The sequence below is a fragment of the Aplosporella prunicola genome, assembly GCF_010093885.1.
Source record: "Aplosporella prunicola CBS 121167 unplaced genomic scaffold K452scaffold_18, whole genome shotgun sequence".
Lineage (NCBI taxonomy): Eukaryota > Fungi > Ascomycota > Dothideomycetes > Botryosphaeriales > Aplosporellaceae > Aplosporella > Aplosporella prunicola.
Genome location: NW_022983546.1, coordinates 767,764 through 783,749, shown reverse-complemented (window position 1 = coordinate 783,749; position 15,986 = coordinate 767,764). Strand labels below are relative to the sequence as shown.

The 15,986-nt window shown below is 51.0% G+C and overlaps 6 protein-coding genes and 1 non-coding gene across 7 annotated transcripts; 3 read left to right on the top strand and 4 right to left on the bottom strand.

Moving 5' to 3' along the window:
• Positions 1 to 648: 648 nt before the first annotated feature.
• Positions 649 to 1,312, bottom strand: K452DRAFT_310423 (uncharacterized protein; the record flags this gene model as incomplete). Its single annotated transcript, XM_033543334.1, has 3 exons — positions 649 to 661; positions 699 to 1,031; positions 1,077 to 1,312. The coding sequence occupies 3 exons, from the start codon at positions 1,310 to 1,312 to the stop codon at positions 649 to 651; spliced, it is 582 nt and encodes a 193-aa protein (XP_033395797.1).
• Positions 1,313 to 1,723: 411 nt separating this feature from the next.
• K452DRAFT_360268 (uncharacterized protein) lies at positions 1,724 to 3,518 on the bottom strand. The gene is made up of 2 exons (XM_033546326.1): positions 1,955 to 3,518; positions 1,724 to 1,908 (listed from the first exon to the last, which is right to left on the bottom strand). The coding sequence occupies exons 1-2, from the start codon at positions 3,413 to 3,415 to the stop codon at positions 1,837 to 1,839; spliced, it is 1,533 nt and encodes a 510-aa protein (XP_033395796.1). The 5' UTR covers positions 3,416 to 3,518; the 3' UTR covers positions 1,724 to 1,836.
• Positions 3,519 to 4,110: 592 nt separating this feature from the next.
• Positions 4,111 to 5,075, top strand: K452DRAFT_336076 (uncharacterized protein; the record flags this gene model as incomplete). Its single annotated transcript, XM_033545236.1, has 1 exon — positions 4,111 to 5,075. The coding sequence occupies one exon, from the start codon at positions 4,111 to 4,113 to the stop codon at positions 4,897 to 4,899; it is 789 nt and encodes a 262-aa protein (XP_033395795.1). The 3' UTR covers positions 4,900 to 5,075.
• Positions 5,076 to 8,672: 3,597 nt separating this feature from the next.
• On the top strand, positions 8,673 to 9,719 carry K452DRAFT_253858 (uncharacterized protein; the record flags this gene model as incomplete). The annotated part of the gene is made up of 1 exon (XM_033538304.1): positions 8,673 to 9,719. A coding segment is annotated over exon 1 (1,041 nt), but the record flags the coding sequence as incomplete, so codon positions are not given.
• Positions 9,720 to 10,469: 750 nt separating this feature from the next.
• K452DRAFT_289476 (uncharacterized protein) lies at positions 10,470 to 11,521 on the top strand. The gene is made up of 3 exons (XM_033540832.1): positions 10,470 to 10,849; positions 10,895 to 10,994; positions 11,038 to 11,521. The coding sequence occupies exons 1-3, from the start codon at positions 10,529 to 10,531 to the stop codon at positions 11,451 to 11,453; spliced, it is 837 nt and encodes a 278-aa protein (XP_033395793.1). The 5' UTR covers positions 10,470 to 10,528; the 3' UTR covers positions 11,454 to 11,521.
• K452DRAFT_320137 (uncharacterized protein) lies at positions 11,476 to 13,791 on the bottom strand (the record flags this gene model as incomplete). The annotated part of the gene is made up of 1 exon (XM_033544293.1): positions 11,476 to 13,791. One exon carries the CDS (start codon positions 13,789 to 13,791, stop codon positions 11,632 to 11,634), a length of 2,160 nt encoding a protein of 719 aa, XP_033395792.1. The 3' UTR covers positions 11,476 to 11,631.
• A 1,690-nt stretch (positions 13,792 to 15,481) lies between these two features.
• Positions 15,482 to 15,583, bottom strand: K452DRAFT_t109. Its single transcript has one exon. It is a non-coding gene; the product is annotated as a tRNA-Ile (tRNA).
• Between the last annotated feature and the right edge of the window lie 403 nt (positions 15,584 to 15,986).

Here is a 15,986-nt window from a genome sequence, read left to right as displayed (position 1 = left end):
ACATAGCCACTTCACTCTCCCCTCTACGTGAAAACCCTCCTGCCCTCGCCCTGCTTTCACTCGCTTCCAGCCTCCGCCCTCCGGGTTCGCCCCAGGACCGATCTCGCCTCGCCAGTCGTTCGTCCGTTGGATGATAGCCAAAAATGGAAAGAGGACAAAAAAGACAGGATCAAGTCCTGGGGAGCGCCAATCGCTCGGTGATGAGGTTGTATCATTGGGGATGCAAATCATGGGTATCGGGATCTCGTGAAATAACTTTTTCGCGGTCGTTAACGTTACGATGCCGGTGCCAGAAAAGAAGAATGGCAGCATAATAACAATGGTAAAACGTCGCGTGGTATAGAAGCGAAAGTAGAAATATTTATGTGCGAATTCGCAAGCACGGACTTGGATTCAAGTGGTTGCCGTGCCGAACCACCTTGAGTACCTGACGCAATTAAGCGACGGCGGTGGTGGGCGCCGGGGGCTGAACGGAAGCCTGAGGAGCAAGGCCATCACCGTTGACAACCTCAGCCTGAGGGCACTCGCGGGAGATGTGACCAGCCTCACCGCAACGGTAGCAGGTCTTGCCAGCAGTGTTGAGGGGACCACCGTTGGGAGCAGTGCAGTCGCGAGAGATGTGACCAAGCTTGCCGCAAGCGTAGCACTTCATGGCCTGAGCCTGGCAGTCGCGAGCGTAGTGGTTGGGGCCACCACACTTGTAGCAAGTAGCGGGACGAGGGCCACCGGCGAAGCCACCGCGGAAACCACCGTAAGGACGGGGAATGGGGGCGCGACCAATACCCGCGGCACCGGGAGTGGGGCAAGAGCGGGCAAGGTGACCGGGCTGACCGCAAGAGTAGCAACGGCCGCTAGTACCGGCACCGCTCAAGCGCAGAGTCGGGCAATCGGCCTGAACATGACCGAGGCCCTGGCAGTGGTAGCATTGCTTGGTCTCGGTGGTGCGAGGGTGAGGGCAACCGTTGGACTCGTGGCCTGGTATTGTTAGGGATGGATCGAGAAGTGGACGACGAACGTACCGGGTTGCTTGCCTATAGATTGTTAGATGAATTCACAGGACGAAGAGCAAGACTTACAGTTGTAGCAAAGTCTCTCGGACGAGGAGCAAACCTCTGAATGTTGTCAGCTTACGCATTCCTCGGAGCGCAAGGCACATACCAGCGTAGTGACCAACATTGCCACACTTGTAGCATGCGCGACGCGATAGAGAAGACATGTTTTTCTGCGGCTCGATTGTCAGGCCGAGTCGAACGGTGGCGAATTTGCGACGAGGGATGAGACGGAGAGCCGTCTTGGGCCATGCGATGAACATTGTGTGTACCTTCGAGATGCTGCACTTGGACGCGGGTTAACCGGGATAAAATTCTGAGCGAGGGGTGAGATGCACGGTCGGCGGGGACGCTGCCAGGGAGTCGGGGTTTACTTACAACTTCTTCTTCTACCAACGCGACAGCAACTTCTTCCGACTCCTGGAGTTGTCCTGGACGGTGATGGTATTTGTAGAAGCAAGACACTCGGGGCAGGAAGATTTCAGGCGAGGCCTTTTCGGCGCGGCGCAATGACCAGCGCCCAAGCCGGGGCCAATCGGCCGACGGTGACGATGACTGCTGAAGCTCAGCAACGCTGCCATTTGCCCGTTCAATCTCACTAGCGCCTGCAATGACGGAGCAATTCATTTGCCTTCGTATCCTCTACCGTTTGTGACAAGGAGCAGCACGCGCGGCTTGTCACCCAACGCCCCCGCCAGCACGACTACATCACGTGTCGACGATCAAGATTTGATGGGAGTATAACATGGTATTTATTTTAACGTGACTTGTACTTGATGACAAGATTCTATTCCTCCTTCTCAATGACAGCAGGAGCCTTGATGGTCCTGGTCTTGAGGAATCCCAGACCCTCACCACCCTAGTAAAGTTAGTAATGTTCGATGAGGAATGAGGAACAAACTTACGTAGCTGATGAGAGGCGAAACCTCGACACCATCCTCATCCTTCTCACCAGTGACAACACCACCAGCAGCCTGCACCCACTTCTTACCCTGGTCCATAATGTCCTTCTTGCTGGTGTCGGGGTCATCCTCGCCAGTTCCACGAGCATTCTTGAGAGGAGAGAACTCATCCTCACGCTTGACCTCCATGCAAGCGAAGTGATCCATCTTCAGAAGAGGGAAACAATCGAAGACGAATTGCTCGAGCTTGATACCGTTGGGCTTCTCGGGCTTGATGGTCTCACCCTTCTCGGTGTCGACGTAGGGAATCTTCTTGCGAGCGACGTGGTGAGGAAGGTCCTTGGACCACTGGGGAATGCTGTCGAGGAATTCGAAGGAGTAGTAGTGGTTGACAATGTTGGCCGCACGGAACTTGAGAAGCTCAGAGTTGCTAGAGTCCTTGGCCTCGGCGGTCTCGGCATCAATCTCAGAGTATTCGACAACGTCGGGCTTGCCGTTCTTCTGCATGATTAGACCGACAGACTCCTTGGCGTCGCGCTTGCGAACGACCTTGGTGGCAATCTTGACGTTCTTGGAGGCGGCGAAACCGATGAAGCCAGGGTCAGCGACCTTGACAAGGCAGTTGTCGACGCAGTAAGCGTGAATGTGCTTGACACCACGCTTCTTCATGTCCTCAACAACGCCGGAGACGATCAGAGCCTGGTAAAGACCACCGTTTCCATCGGGAGCGACGGCAACCTTGGACTTGCTCTCGAGAAGGATCTTGCCATCATTAGAGATGCAAGGAAGGACGCCTTGCTCGAAGATGATGACATTCTCCTTCTTCAAGCCAAAGTAGTTGTTCTCCTCGAAGAAAGCCTGGGTAGGGCCACGGGTGGGTCCGCTGGTCATAACATACCAGGGAACGACAACCTCCGCCTTCCCGTGCTTCTTCTGAGCGAGTTGTTGAACCTTCCAGATGCGCTCGGCCTGGAGTTGGAACAGCGACTTCTTGCTAGGAAGACCAATGTCGTAACAACCCTTGGGAGCAGAGCTACCCAACCTTGTACCTTGTCCACCAGCCATCAAGACCACACCGACCTGGTTCTCCGCGACGAACTCCAAGCCCTGGTCGTACCATTTCTGAAGATCGTCGGTGTTGGTGTCGTAAACGGAGGAGGTGGCGGAGGTAGGAAGGGGTTCGAGCTTGGGAGCGCCAGCCTCAGCTTCGGTCTTGGGAGGGTTCAAGGCCTTGTTGGTGATGGTGTTAATGTAGTCGGGGTCGATGCCGGAGAGCTGCTGGAAGAGAGTAGCCTTCTCCTCGGTGTTGAGCTTATCGTAGAAAGCGAAGACCTGCTCCTGACCGGCCTTTTCGTACTTTTGGCAAAGGGTCTGGTACTCCTCAGCGGTAGGCTCCTTGGCGGGGACACCAGCGGGGCTGGTGATGTGCAGCTTCTCGAGAACGTTCTGAGCGAGGCCTGCCATTGTGATTTGTGAGAGTGAGGTGAATGAGGGAGGTAGAAGGAGGGGAAGCGATGGACTTTAAAGGAGTAGACGGGCGTCAGTCAAACGCCCCACGATGTAGGAGCTCATGCTCGCAATTGGCCCTTGTTCTCGCTGCATCATCGCCAAAAATAGTCAGCCCCGCCCCGCCACTCACCGCCTGACAACACCAGGGTTCAAGCGGAGATCACGACTGTAAGGTCATATTCGTTGCATGAATTATGTATTCAGAGATATCCAAAGATTTGAGCGACTCTCCATGTTTCCCTGCGGCTCTTCTCGAGCTGAGGGGAAAATTCTGCGCCATCTGGACCCCTTTTCGTATTGGGGCTTAGCCTGCGCCTCACTTCGCACTACCTCGTAGGAGTACCAAACATCTACGTCCAAGGTCGCGATTGACTAGACAGGTATCCGTTGTAGGCTGGTAATTCAAACAACATCGATACACGATCCAATTAGATTTCTGCACTCACGGGATTGCCGTTGTGGTTAACAGTTGGAATATGAAAAAGGAAGTCGCATTGTTGGCGAACAGTCTACCATTCACCACATCCCAAAATGCATTCACAAAGGCACTTTCACCAAGTACCCGTCATTCACCCACCTTAACATACCTCTTTTGCAGGGTTTATATTCTCCTCGTACTCCCACTCCCTCGAATCAGTCAGATCGCCACCATGTCTGTCCCCATCCGCGACTTGACCCGCTTTGAACGTAAGACCTTACTCCAAGGTCCTCAGGCTTGCGTCATACTCAACATGGCCGATGGCACTCCACCGCTCGTTATACCCGTCCCTCGCGCAGCTCTCGAAGCCTTTTCGACGGTTGCCTCCAAGCAACTTGCTGACGGAAACACTGCCAGCGTCATCCTTCAACCAGGCGCCGCAGCCCCAGGTGCTCTTCGCATCCTTCTCGAATGGATACAGCGTACTTGTGATGCTCGCGACTACATGCCGCTTCCAAAAAAGGCCGCGCTCAGCCACAATGTCATGATGTACCATGCGGCGCTGGCTCTCGGCATGACCGAAGTTAAGATCACCATTGGAGGCTATCTGAACGTCCTTGTCGAAGACTTTTGCAATCAACCACTGCGTTGGAACGACGTCTACCAAATGCTCACCATTCTCCCGCAGACTTCGATGATCATTCAGCGTCTGGTTGAGAATCTTGCTCACGCTCGCCGTATGGGCTTGCTTCCGTTGGAGTACAAGCAGAATCTCGAGACTTTCGCAAAGACTTGTCCGGAACTTCACAAGCAGCTCGACAAGCATGATCAGCGCATGTCAAACAATCAAACCTTGCTTCGCCCTATCGGTAATGGCCCGAACTCAAACACTCGCAACTGGGTTTCTCGTAAGAACAATACGGAGCGCAGGGGTGGACACACTAGGCGTCGTGAGTTTGCCGATGCCAGCGAGCATCTCTTGTCTGATGCAGATGTCGATCGCATCATGGGACGTGGTTGATTTGGCGAGTATGTTGGTTGGTATCAGACATTGGGATTACTTGCTGACACTTTAGAGTGATTGGTCTCACCTGAATGGATTAGGTTTGATCTGCACAGAAGCGGTTACTTTGATGATACTCGGCAATGAAGGATATGGTTCATAATCCTCTGAAGTAGTATCAATCAACTTCTTACGATAATGTTGTGGCCGAGACTTTGTTTTGTACCTTGCTTTGAACAAGTCTTGGTTTTGATATCTTGTCATTGAATGATGAGGGCCAGATTAGACTTGAGCATCAGCACAGTGTGTTTTTCTGTTCTTTAGAATCCAGGTATGCAATATCTTTTAACACGGAAGCCAAATATATACAAGTATCAGATTTTCCTTTGTTATTTCAACAAACATACATTTCATACTGTAACTGAGAGCTACCTCATTCATGCACATGGATCTGCACCACACTGTAACTTCGCGGCTTAGAATGGAATGCTCAACTAGTCCTTGGTCTAACTTTGTGTGGCAGTAATGGATCAACCTAACACTCATTCGGCGCCCAGTTTGATATCTTCTCTCGCAGAAACAGGCCCTTGCATTCCTACGTGCCTGGGCTAGTTAACCAACCAGCTGGGCTTCTGGCACTGTTACACCACTACCTCGGCCCGATTCACCATTTTGTTACCACAAGATACTCCCAACGACAAGACGCTCCGCAGCAGAACAGTGACCAAATGTTACACATCCGCATAGCCATCAGAACATCACGCGAAACACGAAGCCAAAAACAATTTCATTGATCATGGACCAAGTAGAAGCGAACGCATCGTACCGAAAACAGCATCATTACGCCATGTCAAACACTCCCAACGTTACCATCGGCCGTGACTCCAATCGAAGCGATCAATCTCAAGAAGCTCGGCACACATCCAAATGCTACCACCCTTACCCGTCAAAGCAAGCCAGAGCGGCAGTCCAGAACGTCGCCAGCTCACTGCACATCCTTGGGCGAAACAGCGACCTTCACCTCCTTGAGGAACTCGGACCAAGTCCCGGAAGAGAGGTCCTTCTCACCAGGCCAGAACGCAACGCCACCAAGGTTCGAGAAGTGTCCACTGTCATACAGCTTAGCGACGTTGCGTACGAAGCCAGAGTTATCGTAGACGGAGCGCGCGCCCAGCGCTTCCACCGTGCCTTCCTTGGCCGCCGCTTTGCCGCCGATCAAGATGCGTGTGCCCATTACTTCGGGCGTCGCGTCGCCTTGCGGTGGCTGTGGCAGCAGCGCAGTGTTCCATTCGTTGATCAGGCTGGTCAAGTCAGACGCACATCCTGCCGACGCGTCTTGCGTGCGGATGTAGATGAAGTCCATGTTCCGCAGGACGCCGGACGCGTTCGGGCTTGGGATCTTGCAGCCTTGCGCTGATGAGACGTAGTACGTCTTGCTGAAGTCTTGGTTGAAGTAGTCGCGCAGCGTCGAGGCGAGGACATCGTAATATGGGCTGTCGAGGTTGTCCTCAATACCGAAGCCGTCGACCGTAACATCGCCAGCGGAACCAAAAGGCTTCAAGGCTGATGGCTCAATGTCTCCGCCTCCGAAGAGCTTCCACAGCTTCGAGGCGAAGTCGCGTGCTTCTTCGGCGGAAGAGAACGTCTTGGCTTTTTCGCCAGTGGTGTTGTTACCAACGCTGACGAGAATCTTCTTGCCAAGGGCCTGGCAGTTCTTCACGCTAGTAGCAAGGTCAGGACAATCTCGGAGGCCTGGAGCGGTCTTTTGTTGCTCGGCATTGGCAGCACCGCATCCTGGGAAGGGCTCAATCTGGGGATAAGCTTGAGGTCCTTGGAACCTTGAAACGAGAGGAATGTTGATGATGTTGACGCTGGGATCCTCGCAAAGGGCGTCAAGCTCTTCGGTGCTCTGGGAGTTTCTAGGCTGGTAGTAGGCGGCGATGTTGCTGCGAGCGCGGGCATCGAAACCGAGGTAGCTAGTGGGAACAACGGATCCAATGCGGCTAGCAGTCACGGTTGGTGGCGGGACCCATACCGTGGACGTGAGAATCTGCGTGGTGGTAAAGGTACCTCCTGTAGCCAAGGCAAAGGTTGAAACATTACCAGTGACAAGCACTTCTCTCGCAGTGTAAGTGCTGGTATAGGTGGCTACGGATCCATTGAGGGCGGTAGATGTTATCGTTTCCACAGTCGTAACTGGAGTAGAAGTCACAATGGTTGAGACGTTGGCAGTGATGAGAACGTTACTTTCGGTGTAGTTTCTTGTGTTGACGAAAGTCAACGCGGAGCCGTTTAGGGCACTCGAAGTTGCAGTTACCAGGCTAGTGGCTACTGGAATCACAAGAGTGGAAAGGTTGGCTGTGATGTATACGTCGCCCAAGGTTTTTGTACTGACGAGAGTGACTATGGAACCGTTGCCGGCGATAGAAGTTGTAGAGGCAGGGGTAACCAGAGGAAGAGTAAAGACTGAAGAATTTCCAGTTGCGGCAACTTCAGTGGCTGATGCGTTGGCGAATGGAGGGATGTCGATGGTAGATGCATTCAATGATGGGTTTACAAACGTTGAGGTGGAATTATTCGTCACAAGTACGGGCGTAGTTGTGATGGTAGAAGTAAAAACCTCGGTCCTAATAAAGGTCGTCGTGCTTCCATTGGCTATCAAGATTCCGGTTGATGTAGAGGTGATCAATGGAGTGGAAGAATTCCATGTGGGAATGACAGACACTGGAATTGGCATATGAATCGACAAAGTATGGTTGGCTGTGCCATTAGCGGTGGGAATCGGGAAAAGCGGAAGCGGTAGGGTGGTATTGGCCGCCGGGATCAAGGTGGTATTGACCGTCGGGATAGTCAAGGTAGTATTAACCGTCGGGATAGTCAAGGTAGTATTAACCGTGCCGTTGGTGGGGATGGGATTAACCGTGGAGATTGTGATCGTAGGCGTAGGCTCGACGATCGTAGGAAGAGGGAACACCACCGTAAAGTTATCGGTGGCATTGATGGGCAAAATGCTGAATTGACCTGTCGGCAGAGGTGTAGGTGGTATAGTAGTCACTACAGTCTCTTTGGTAACGGTAGGGACAGCGATGGTAGGTAGGGACGGTGGGGGATTTCCTGCTGATACTGCCGACAAGTATTCGGAGAATACGCTTTCCAAGGCATGGACGCGCGACGCGTAATCGGCAAAGAAGTTTATGGCATCCTCGGGTAGGTCGTTGAGAGTGTCATTAAGAATCTCAATGTCACTTATCAAGACTTGAGCGGGATCGGCAAGAGTGGCGGATGCGGAGACGGAGGAAGTGACAGTTACAACCTCGGTGATGGTTGCGGCTTCACGACGGATGTTGAGAGCATCTACAAGTAGATTGTTGACGAGCAAAAGAAGAAAAACACTAAGGCCATACATGGCGAAGGAGCGAATGACTGTGGTGAGGACGATACAAACGAATGTAGTGATGAGTTTCTGAACGCATGGCGACAAGACTTTATGTGGCTTTGAGGAATGTTTGAACTCGACGCGTCCTGCGTTCCGGAAGTCTCCTCGCTTCAACTCTCCCTATCGTGAAGCCTAGGCAGACCATATTAAGAGGTAAGGAACTTGGTGGTACTACGCGTGCGCCCTCGGCGTTATGCATGGTGGGACGCAAGGGACGGGGCGAAGGGCGAGTCGTGAATTTTGCCGACCCCGCAGTGATGTTGATCTGGTGGGGAAGCGTGGGGAAGCGAACGGGAAGCGAACGTTAGTTTTTCTGTCAAGAACAATTTCGTATAAGACCCGTCTGAGTACGTACATCATCATGATCGTGAATGTCGACTTGTTAGCTCTGGCGACCAATTTGACCTATCTTTCCTCCTTGACTGCAATCTCTCTCCTCGCCTACGACCCCAGGTTCACCGCCAATGTCTTGGGTCCAGACGTCTCGGCTCGACAATTGTACGACCTGCCCTGGCAAGCTTTTCACGAAATGGGAACCTACCACAAAGCCTCCAATGCCGTCTACATTACTTCCAACTACAATTCACTGCAAAATCCCATCAACGTCACCATCCTCAACCTCGACGATTACAGCTTAAGCTCTACTCGTTACGATGGATTGTATGAGGCGAACGGAGGCACCGGTTATTTTCCTCCGGGATCAGATGCCGTCACCCCACCCAAATTGCTCTTCTGCGACGAGGGGGATTTTGAACATGCCTCGGCTCTTACAGTTGTCGATCCCACCACCAACGAGTCAGAGGTCATTCTGAACAGCTTCCTTGGTCGGAACTTTTCCTCCGTAAATGATGTGCGGCAACATCCGGAAACGGGTGATCTTTGGTTCACTGATGCCGACTATGGTTGGTTCCAACATTTTAGACCGGAGCCAGTTATTCCAAAACAAGTTTATCGATTTGAGCCCGCTACTGGAGTCCTTCAGGTAGTCGCAGATGGCTTTGTCGAGTCCAATGGTCTTGAGTTTTCTCCGGATCTTAAGACGTTGTATGTCAGTGACACTGGATCGGGACAATTCTCTACGAATCTGACTAGACCTGGTACGATTTACGCTTTCGATATTGTTGGTAAGAAACGTCTACAAAACAGACGAACATTTGCTTTTGCCGACACTGGTACTCCGGATGGCGTTCATACCGACCTTGATGGCAATGTTTGGGCAGCTTGTGGGGATGGTGTTCATATATGGGATCCAGAAGGAATTTTATTAGGAAAGATTCATCTTGGAGTTGCTAGCAATAATTTTGCGTTTTTACCTGGAGCTGTACTTATATTCAGCAACTACCAGCTTTGGATTGTTGAGAATATAAAGGCAGTGGGGAGGGAAATTTGTCGAGATTTTGGAGTATGTTGATTGTATATGAATTATGATGCTTTGAGTGTACATTTACCATGTGCAACTGAATTTATTTTGTTACTTACAATATATCTGATTGTTGCAGTATAATACGCACTAAGATAATTTCAATATGCACTTTTGTTTTCTGCAAGGCTGTCAAAATTATTATTTTTCCACCTACAATAACTTTCTCATCTATAGAAATATTTATTCTTGAAATTTAAAGACGAACAATCTCGCATGTTGCATTGCATAGAACCAATTGAATAAAACTACTTCTTGTTAAATATTAACTCTAAATACTATATTTTAATTCAAACGTGTGAAAACTATTCTCGGCACTTTCTCACAATTACAACTTCGCCAACTGCTTCCACTTTATTCCAACAACTACAAATTCTTCCTCGTCTTCTTCATCTGCATCCCTTGCAGGGAACATTAGATCCGTTGATCATCAGGTGCTATAACTCCACCAAGACGTTTGAACGCGGAAATGAAATAGCATATTTGACCAATCGCCGTTGTGTAGCTATCGGATGTGCCGGCTAGTATCTTAAGGTAATCCACCGAAGCCTGTTCATATAGACTGAGGCTGTGTTTTCTTTGAACGTTCATTGGCCCTCGGGTGCTCTGACCCCAACGCAAGAACTTCTACGAGCGGCAGAGTGGTCCGGGATACGATGAAAATCTTCAACCGGTGACTCATAAATACAGGACATCCTTTGTTTGAATAAAATATTTTCGACCTCAACATGCCTGCGACTCAGATCACGAGAGATGTTATATTCCGCCCCCACAGCACCGCGCAAGCTTTGATGTATGCGCAAAACCATGGAAGCTACCCAAATGAACTTTACGGTTGGATCTTGAGTTATCATGCCGAAACTGGAGGCAAATTCAATCAAATTCTGGATGTTGGATGTGGTCCTGGAAACGTCACCCGTGATGGCGCAAAATCCTTCGATCATGCCACCGGTCTGGACACAAGTGAAGCGATGATTCGAGCCGCAAAGAGCATTGGAGGAAAAACGAAATCCGGGGAACAGATCAAATGGTGTATTGGTGCGGCGGAAGAATGCAGCACGGTTACGGACATTGGACTTGGTCAAGTGGATTTGCTGACAGTCGCAACTGCTGTTGGTTCCTCCAACATTTTGAGAAATATATGCTGATGATCATAGGCTCATTGGTTTGATATGTCGAAATTCTGGAAAGAGGCTGCTAAAATAGTGAAACCGGCTGGAACGGTTGCCATTTGGGTGACGCCTCATTACTACTGTCGTATGTATTTGTACGTTTTTGGTGACAAGTCTAATGTTTGTAGATCCGGCTACGGAAGGAGCAGCAAAGATACAACAAATATTAGACGACTTTGAACTCAAAGTATTGGCACCTGGAGAATTGTCAGGTAGTCGAATAGCAAGAGAATGGTATGATGATCTGGAGCAACCGTGGGGAAAAGCAGATTTTCGAAAAGATCAATTTCAACGAGTCAAATGGAATTTCGACGGGAAGCCAAGTGGTCCGGCGGGTGCGGACTTTTTCGGAAGAAGTCAAACTTTGACGCTTCAACAATTGGGGGAAACGATCGAGACTGCGAGTACGATTGAAAGATGGAGAGAAACCCATGCTGGTACGGACGATTGCGTAAAGAAATTCATCGCGGATCTCAAGCAAGTGGGAGGTGATTCTATAAGATTCGGGTCTGGGCTTTCACTGCTTTTATACAAGAGAGTTTGAGCACAGAATAAAGTCAAGGGGTACTTTATTGATACTATCTAGTGATATGCCTATTAATGCTAATCGCTGCAAGTGCTTTAAAGGAATGACGCTTTCTTGAGGAGCCTGATGAAAACAAATCCGAAACTATTGCCTAGGAAAAATGCTTTTCAATTTAGATGCACACTGAGATTTGAAATCACAGCAGAGCAATGAGACCAAGGATGAGGGCAAGGAATGCCGAGGGTGAAACCACGGAAGCAGCACCGGCAAACGACTCGAAAGAGGAATTGGCCTCTTCGCTAGTGGTAGAATCAGTACTGTCAGCACCGAAAGCTGTACCAGCCCTGTAAGTTGGCGTACTAGCCGTGATAGCCGATGTGCTAGTGTAATCGTTGGACGAGAAGTCAGGGCTATAGCGGGGAGTGTATACAATTGGAGTGTTGGGGGCATCTAGAGCATCAACTGCTGGAGCACCCCTGTAGACCGTGGCAGTGGGACCATCTCTGTAGATCGTGGAGACTTCAGGAGTGCAGTCGTCGTTGGCAGAGAATCGCGTGACCGTGTTAGTGATGGTAACGGTGGTTGTGGATGTGACATGAACGGGAGCCGGTAGAACGCTGTGAGTGGTTGTTATCGTGGACACCGCGTCTACACGAGCGTTTGGAATAGGGGCGTCTTCGATGTCGGCAGGAGCGTCAGGAGCGTCAGGAGCGTCGGCAGGAGCGTCGGCAGGAGCAGCCGGAGCATCGGCAGGAGCGGCCGGAGTAGATGGTGCGCTGGGAGCAGAGTTCGACCGGACAGAGCTGCCTGGGATCAATACAGGAGCGATGGGAGTAGAGTTAATCAGAGCAGGAGGAGGACCCGGTGGAGTAAGGCTGACAGTAGGGGCAGCTGCAGGAGGAGAGGTGAAGGAAGCAAAGTCATCGTTAAAGCTAGCCTGAGAATCGGGAGCTTGGAAGTTGTCTGGAGCATCTACTGGAGCCTCCGGCGCAGTGTTTTCCGGGACATCGGGAGAAAACGGAGGAGCAGAGTCGGCTGGAGGTCCGTTGAAAACTGGAGCATCAACCGGAGCGGGAGGAGTATAGTTGGCTGGAGACTCTGGAACAAATGGAGCTGCTGGTGTGATGGAGGGACCAAACTCAGGAGCGGCCGAGGATGCAGGGAGGAAGGGTGCAGCGGTAGGCTGAGCGGGAACCGCAGGAGCCGTCCAGGTAGGGCCAGGTCCAAAAGAAACAGGTCCCGCAGGAGCATCAGCGGGAGGTGACACAGTATCGGCGGGTGGAGCAGCACCCTCAGCACGAGGAGGAATTGACCCAGAGGCATCGGTGTCAGCACCATCGGTGTTTGAACCAGAACCAGCATCGTCCGACTCAGACCCAGACCAAGAAGGCCAGCTACCGAATGGGTGGTTGAACCAGGATCCTTGTTCCTGACCAGTCTCTCCCTCGTAGCTGGAATCGTCGTAGCTTGAACCGTCGTAGCCAGAACCTTCGTAGCCAGAACCTTCGTAGCCAGAACCCTCATAGCCAGAGCTTTCGTAACCAGCATCCTCGTAACCGTAGCCATATTCTTGATCGTAGGGGGTTGGGCAAGTCGACATTACTTCAACCTTGGTAGGTTCGTAGCACCAAGTGCAATCAATCCACTCCTTTGTATAACCATATGGAACGTAGTTTGAGTCTCCAACCTGACCATGTTCGCGCTCAGTGACCGTGTACGCTTTAGTCACGACTTGGTTGTCCTCGATAGCTTTTGCCTGCGTTACGTATACGATAATCTCTGGCGCAAAGATGTTGGCTTGTTTGTTGCTGTTGTCGGCATTGTTGTTGGCGCTGTTGTCTTTCAGACTGTTGTCACTGTTGTCGGTGTTCTGACTGCTGTCGCGGTTGTCGCTGTCGTTGATGCTTTGGTCGGTGTCGGCTGGGTTAGGTCTTGCGACGTCTGTCGCGATAGGAAATGTTGACGTAGGCAACACCAAGGTTTGTGTTGGAGCGGTTGCCGTCGTTGTCTCTGCTTCCTCAGCAGTAGATGTAGAAGTTCCAATGGTGACGGTTTGAACATTGGTTGGTACGAAAGTGGACGTGCTGGGATTGACCTGTGTGACTTCAGATGCAGTGACTGTGCTTGTCTGAGGCTCAGATTGTACAAAAGTCTGAGTAGAAGAACGTACGCCACCAAAGGCGGCTGAAGCCGTGACTGTGCTTGTCTCTGGGTCGGTTGGCACGAAAACCGAAGTACTGGTGCGTGTACCAGCAAAGACGACTGGCACGGTGGATGTGATGGTCTGAGGAGCAGCCAAAGCAAACTTGGCCAAGAGCAAGGCCGCCAAAGCGGCATTCATCTTTCCCAATGTCATGGTGAGAGGTGTAAGCGAAAGTATGAGTAGATCAGGCTCGACTCAAGAAACTGGAGAACTGAACTGTGATGCTGTTGTTGGAGAGCAATGGCGGTCATCTTTATACTTGAAAGCTTCCCTTAGCAGTGCAGAATTTTAGTATTCCAACGGAAACGGTCAGCGCAGTGATTCGATAACAAGGTAACAAGGTTTATTGCGAAAGATGGGGATTTGGTAGCAACACTGCCGGAACGGGCGACTCGCGAGAAGGAAAGGAAGGCGAGACCCCATTGCGCCAACTCTGTAAGCCATTCTGGATGTCGCGGCAATTCCCGAGATCGTAACTTGCCGGTTGCGGGATGGAACGAACTCAACGATCTCAACGTGGGAATTTGAGACTTGCGCTAGCGCCAAGACAGCGCATTCCATAGAGCTTCAGCGAGTGCGATGCGCAACGATGTGAATTTGCAGCAGTGGTAATTCTGATGCAACACCGAAGCATGAGCCGCTTGCAGGATCTTCTAAGGCCTCTATCAATATTTATGAGCTCGAAGATGCCGAGTAGAATCATGTCTTCTCAGATGTGCTTTGATAATTTTTTCTCCGTGTCATCTCTCATCGGGCTGTTGGTCTTGGTAATGTGCAAATTCTTTTGGTATTGTCGTGCAACCTGAAGTTTACCTGTTCGGAGGACGGGAAGCTCGGAAAGAGCAATGGCGGGCGTTGTTGACAATGCGGGTGAGCGTGAAGTAGCTGGAACTGACGTGGTCAGGTGGGCAGCTTTGGGAAGTCGCGTCAGGTAGTAGGCAGTTGCCGCATATACGGGGTGGCGCATCGAACCGTAAAGACATAACGGACGCGATGGAGGTGAATTGCAGCCAGCCAGACTAAACCTAGTTGTGATGTTGTTTTGAGCTCAGCCGCGCTACTTCGTCTTTGCCACGCGAGCGCGGTACGACCCGTAGTTGCGACCCACCTGGAGACGACCCGACTGAAGATCGTACAACAACCTCAACCGCGCTGCGGTGACCAAGGGGGAACGAGAGCATGTCTGGCATTATTTTGTCTAAAAGATGATCCTCGGCGGCTTAATTGTTGGCGGTTTCAGTTTGTTTCTCGATAGCTTTTCGCCGCCCATTCGTCACGGCCCGTCTTTCAGACGACGTCTCTTCGCAATAGCCGCAGTTCTCTCTTTGTCTGCATGATGGGCAGGTTCGTGAATCGAGTTCGTCGAACGCAATGGTTTGAAACGTCCGGTGCAGATTCTCGCGGTCGCAGACGCATCGTGAAAAATACAACCAAGGACGGGGAAGGCCATAACGTCCGGCACCGTGTAGCGAGATTCACCGTGAAGCGAGATGGTGATACGCGTACAGAGGATAAGAAGAGTGCCAGTTAGGATGTGTAGAGCCTCTGCGTGCTCCAAGACCTTTTCATCTACCACGTATACCGGGGGTTCGGGCTAGGAGCTAGACAAGGAGTACTCTGTAGAGACTGTTCGTATCGTCCCCTGTCTCACTATACGGTGGATCTCGGTTCGCGGTGACGGACGTTACAATATCATGTGGAAAGGGACGACAGGTGATGGTGTTCCATGCCTTTCTCGTCGGAAGCTCGGCCCCGAGAGACCCGTCGGTGAAAGTATTAGCCGAGAGCGGGCATTTGCGGGAAATGCAAAAGAATTTTTCAAAATGAAAAATGCAAAAGAGAATGGTCACTATGGGGGTCGAACCCACGACCTTGGCGTTGATAATCATCATCTCGGAAGATGTATTTATTAGCACCACGCTCTAACCAACTGAGCTAAGCGACCTTGTTAAAGCCGTCCCAATATATTGTATATATATATACAAACAAATTTAACTTCAGCTGCTCAGATGCTGACCTCACTTGACACGTGCTTGCGAGTATGTAAGCACGCACAGACCTCAACACCACGCGCCTTCTACACGTGGCTCACGCAACCGCTGGTCTGATTCTTCAACATCTCACAGAAGTAACCGTCTGAGCGCGACTGAGATTCTCCTCCCGGATCTAGGAGGTGATTGTCGTATTCTTTGAGTACACTCGATGAACGTGCGTGGTCTGATCGAATCAACGTAGATGCGCCTGAACAAACGTCTCCAGAGAAAACTGACATGTGCGTTTCATTGATATAAATCTGGCTACCATGTCCGCCTCAACTTTACTGCATGGCCTCTGCCAGGTTGGCCTTC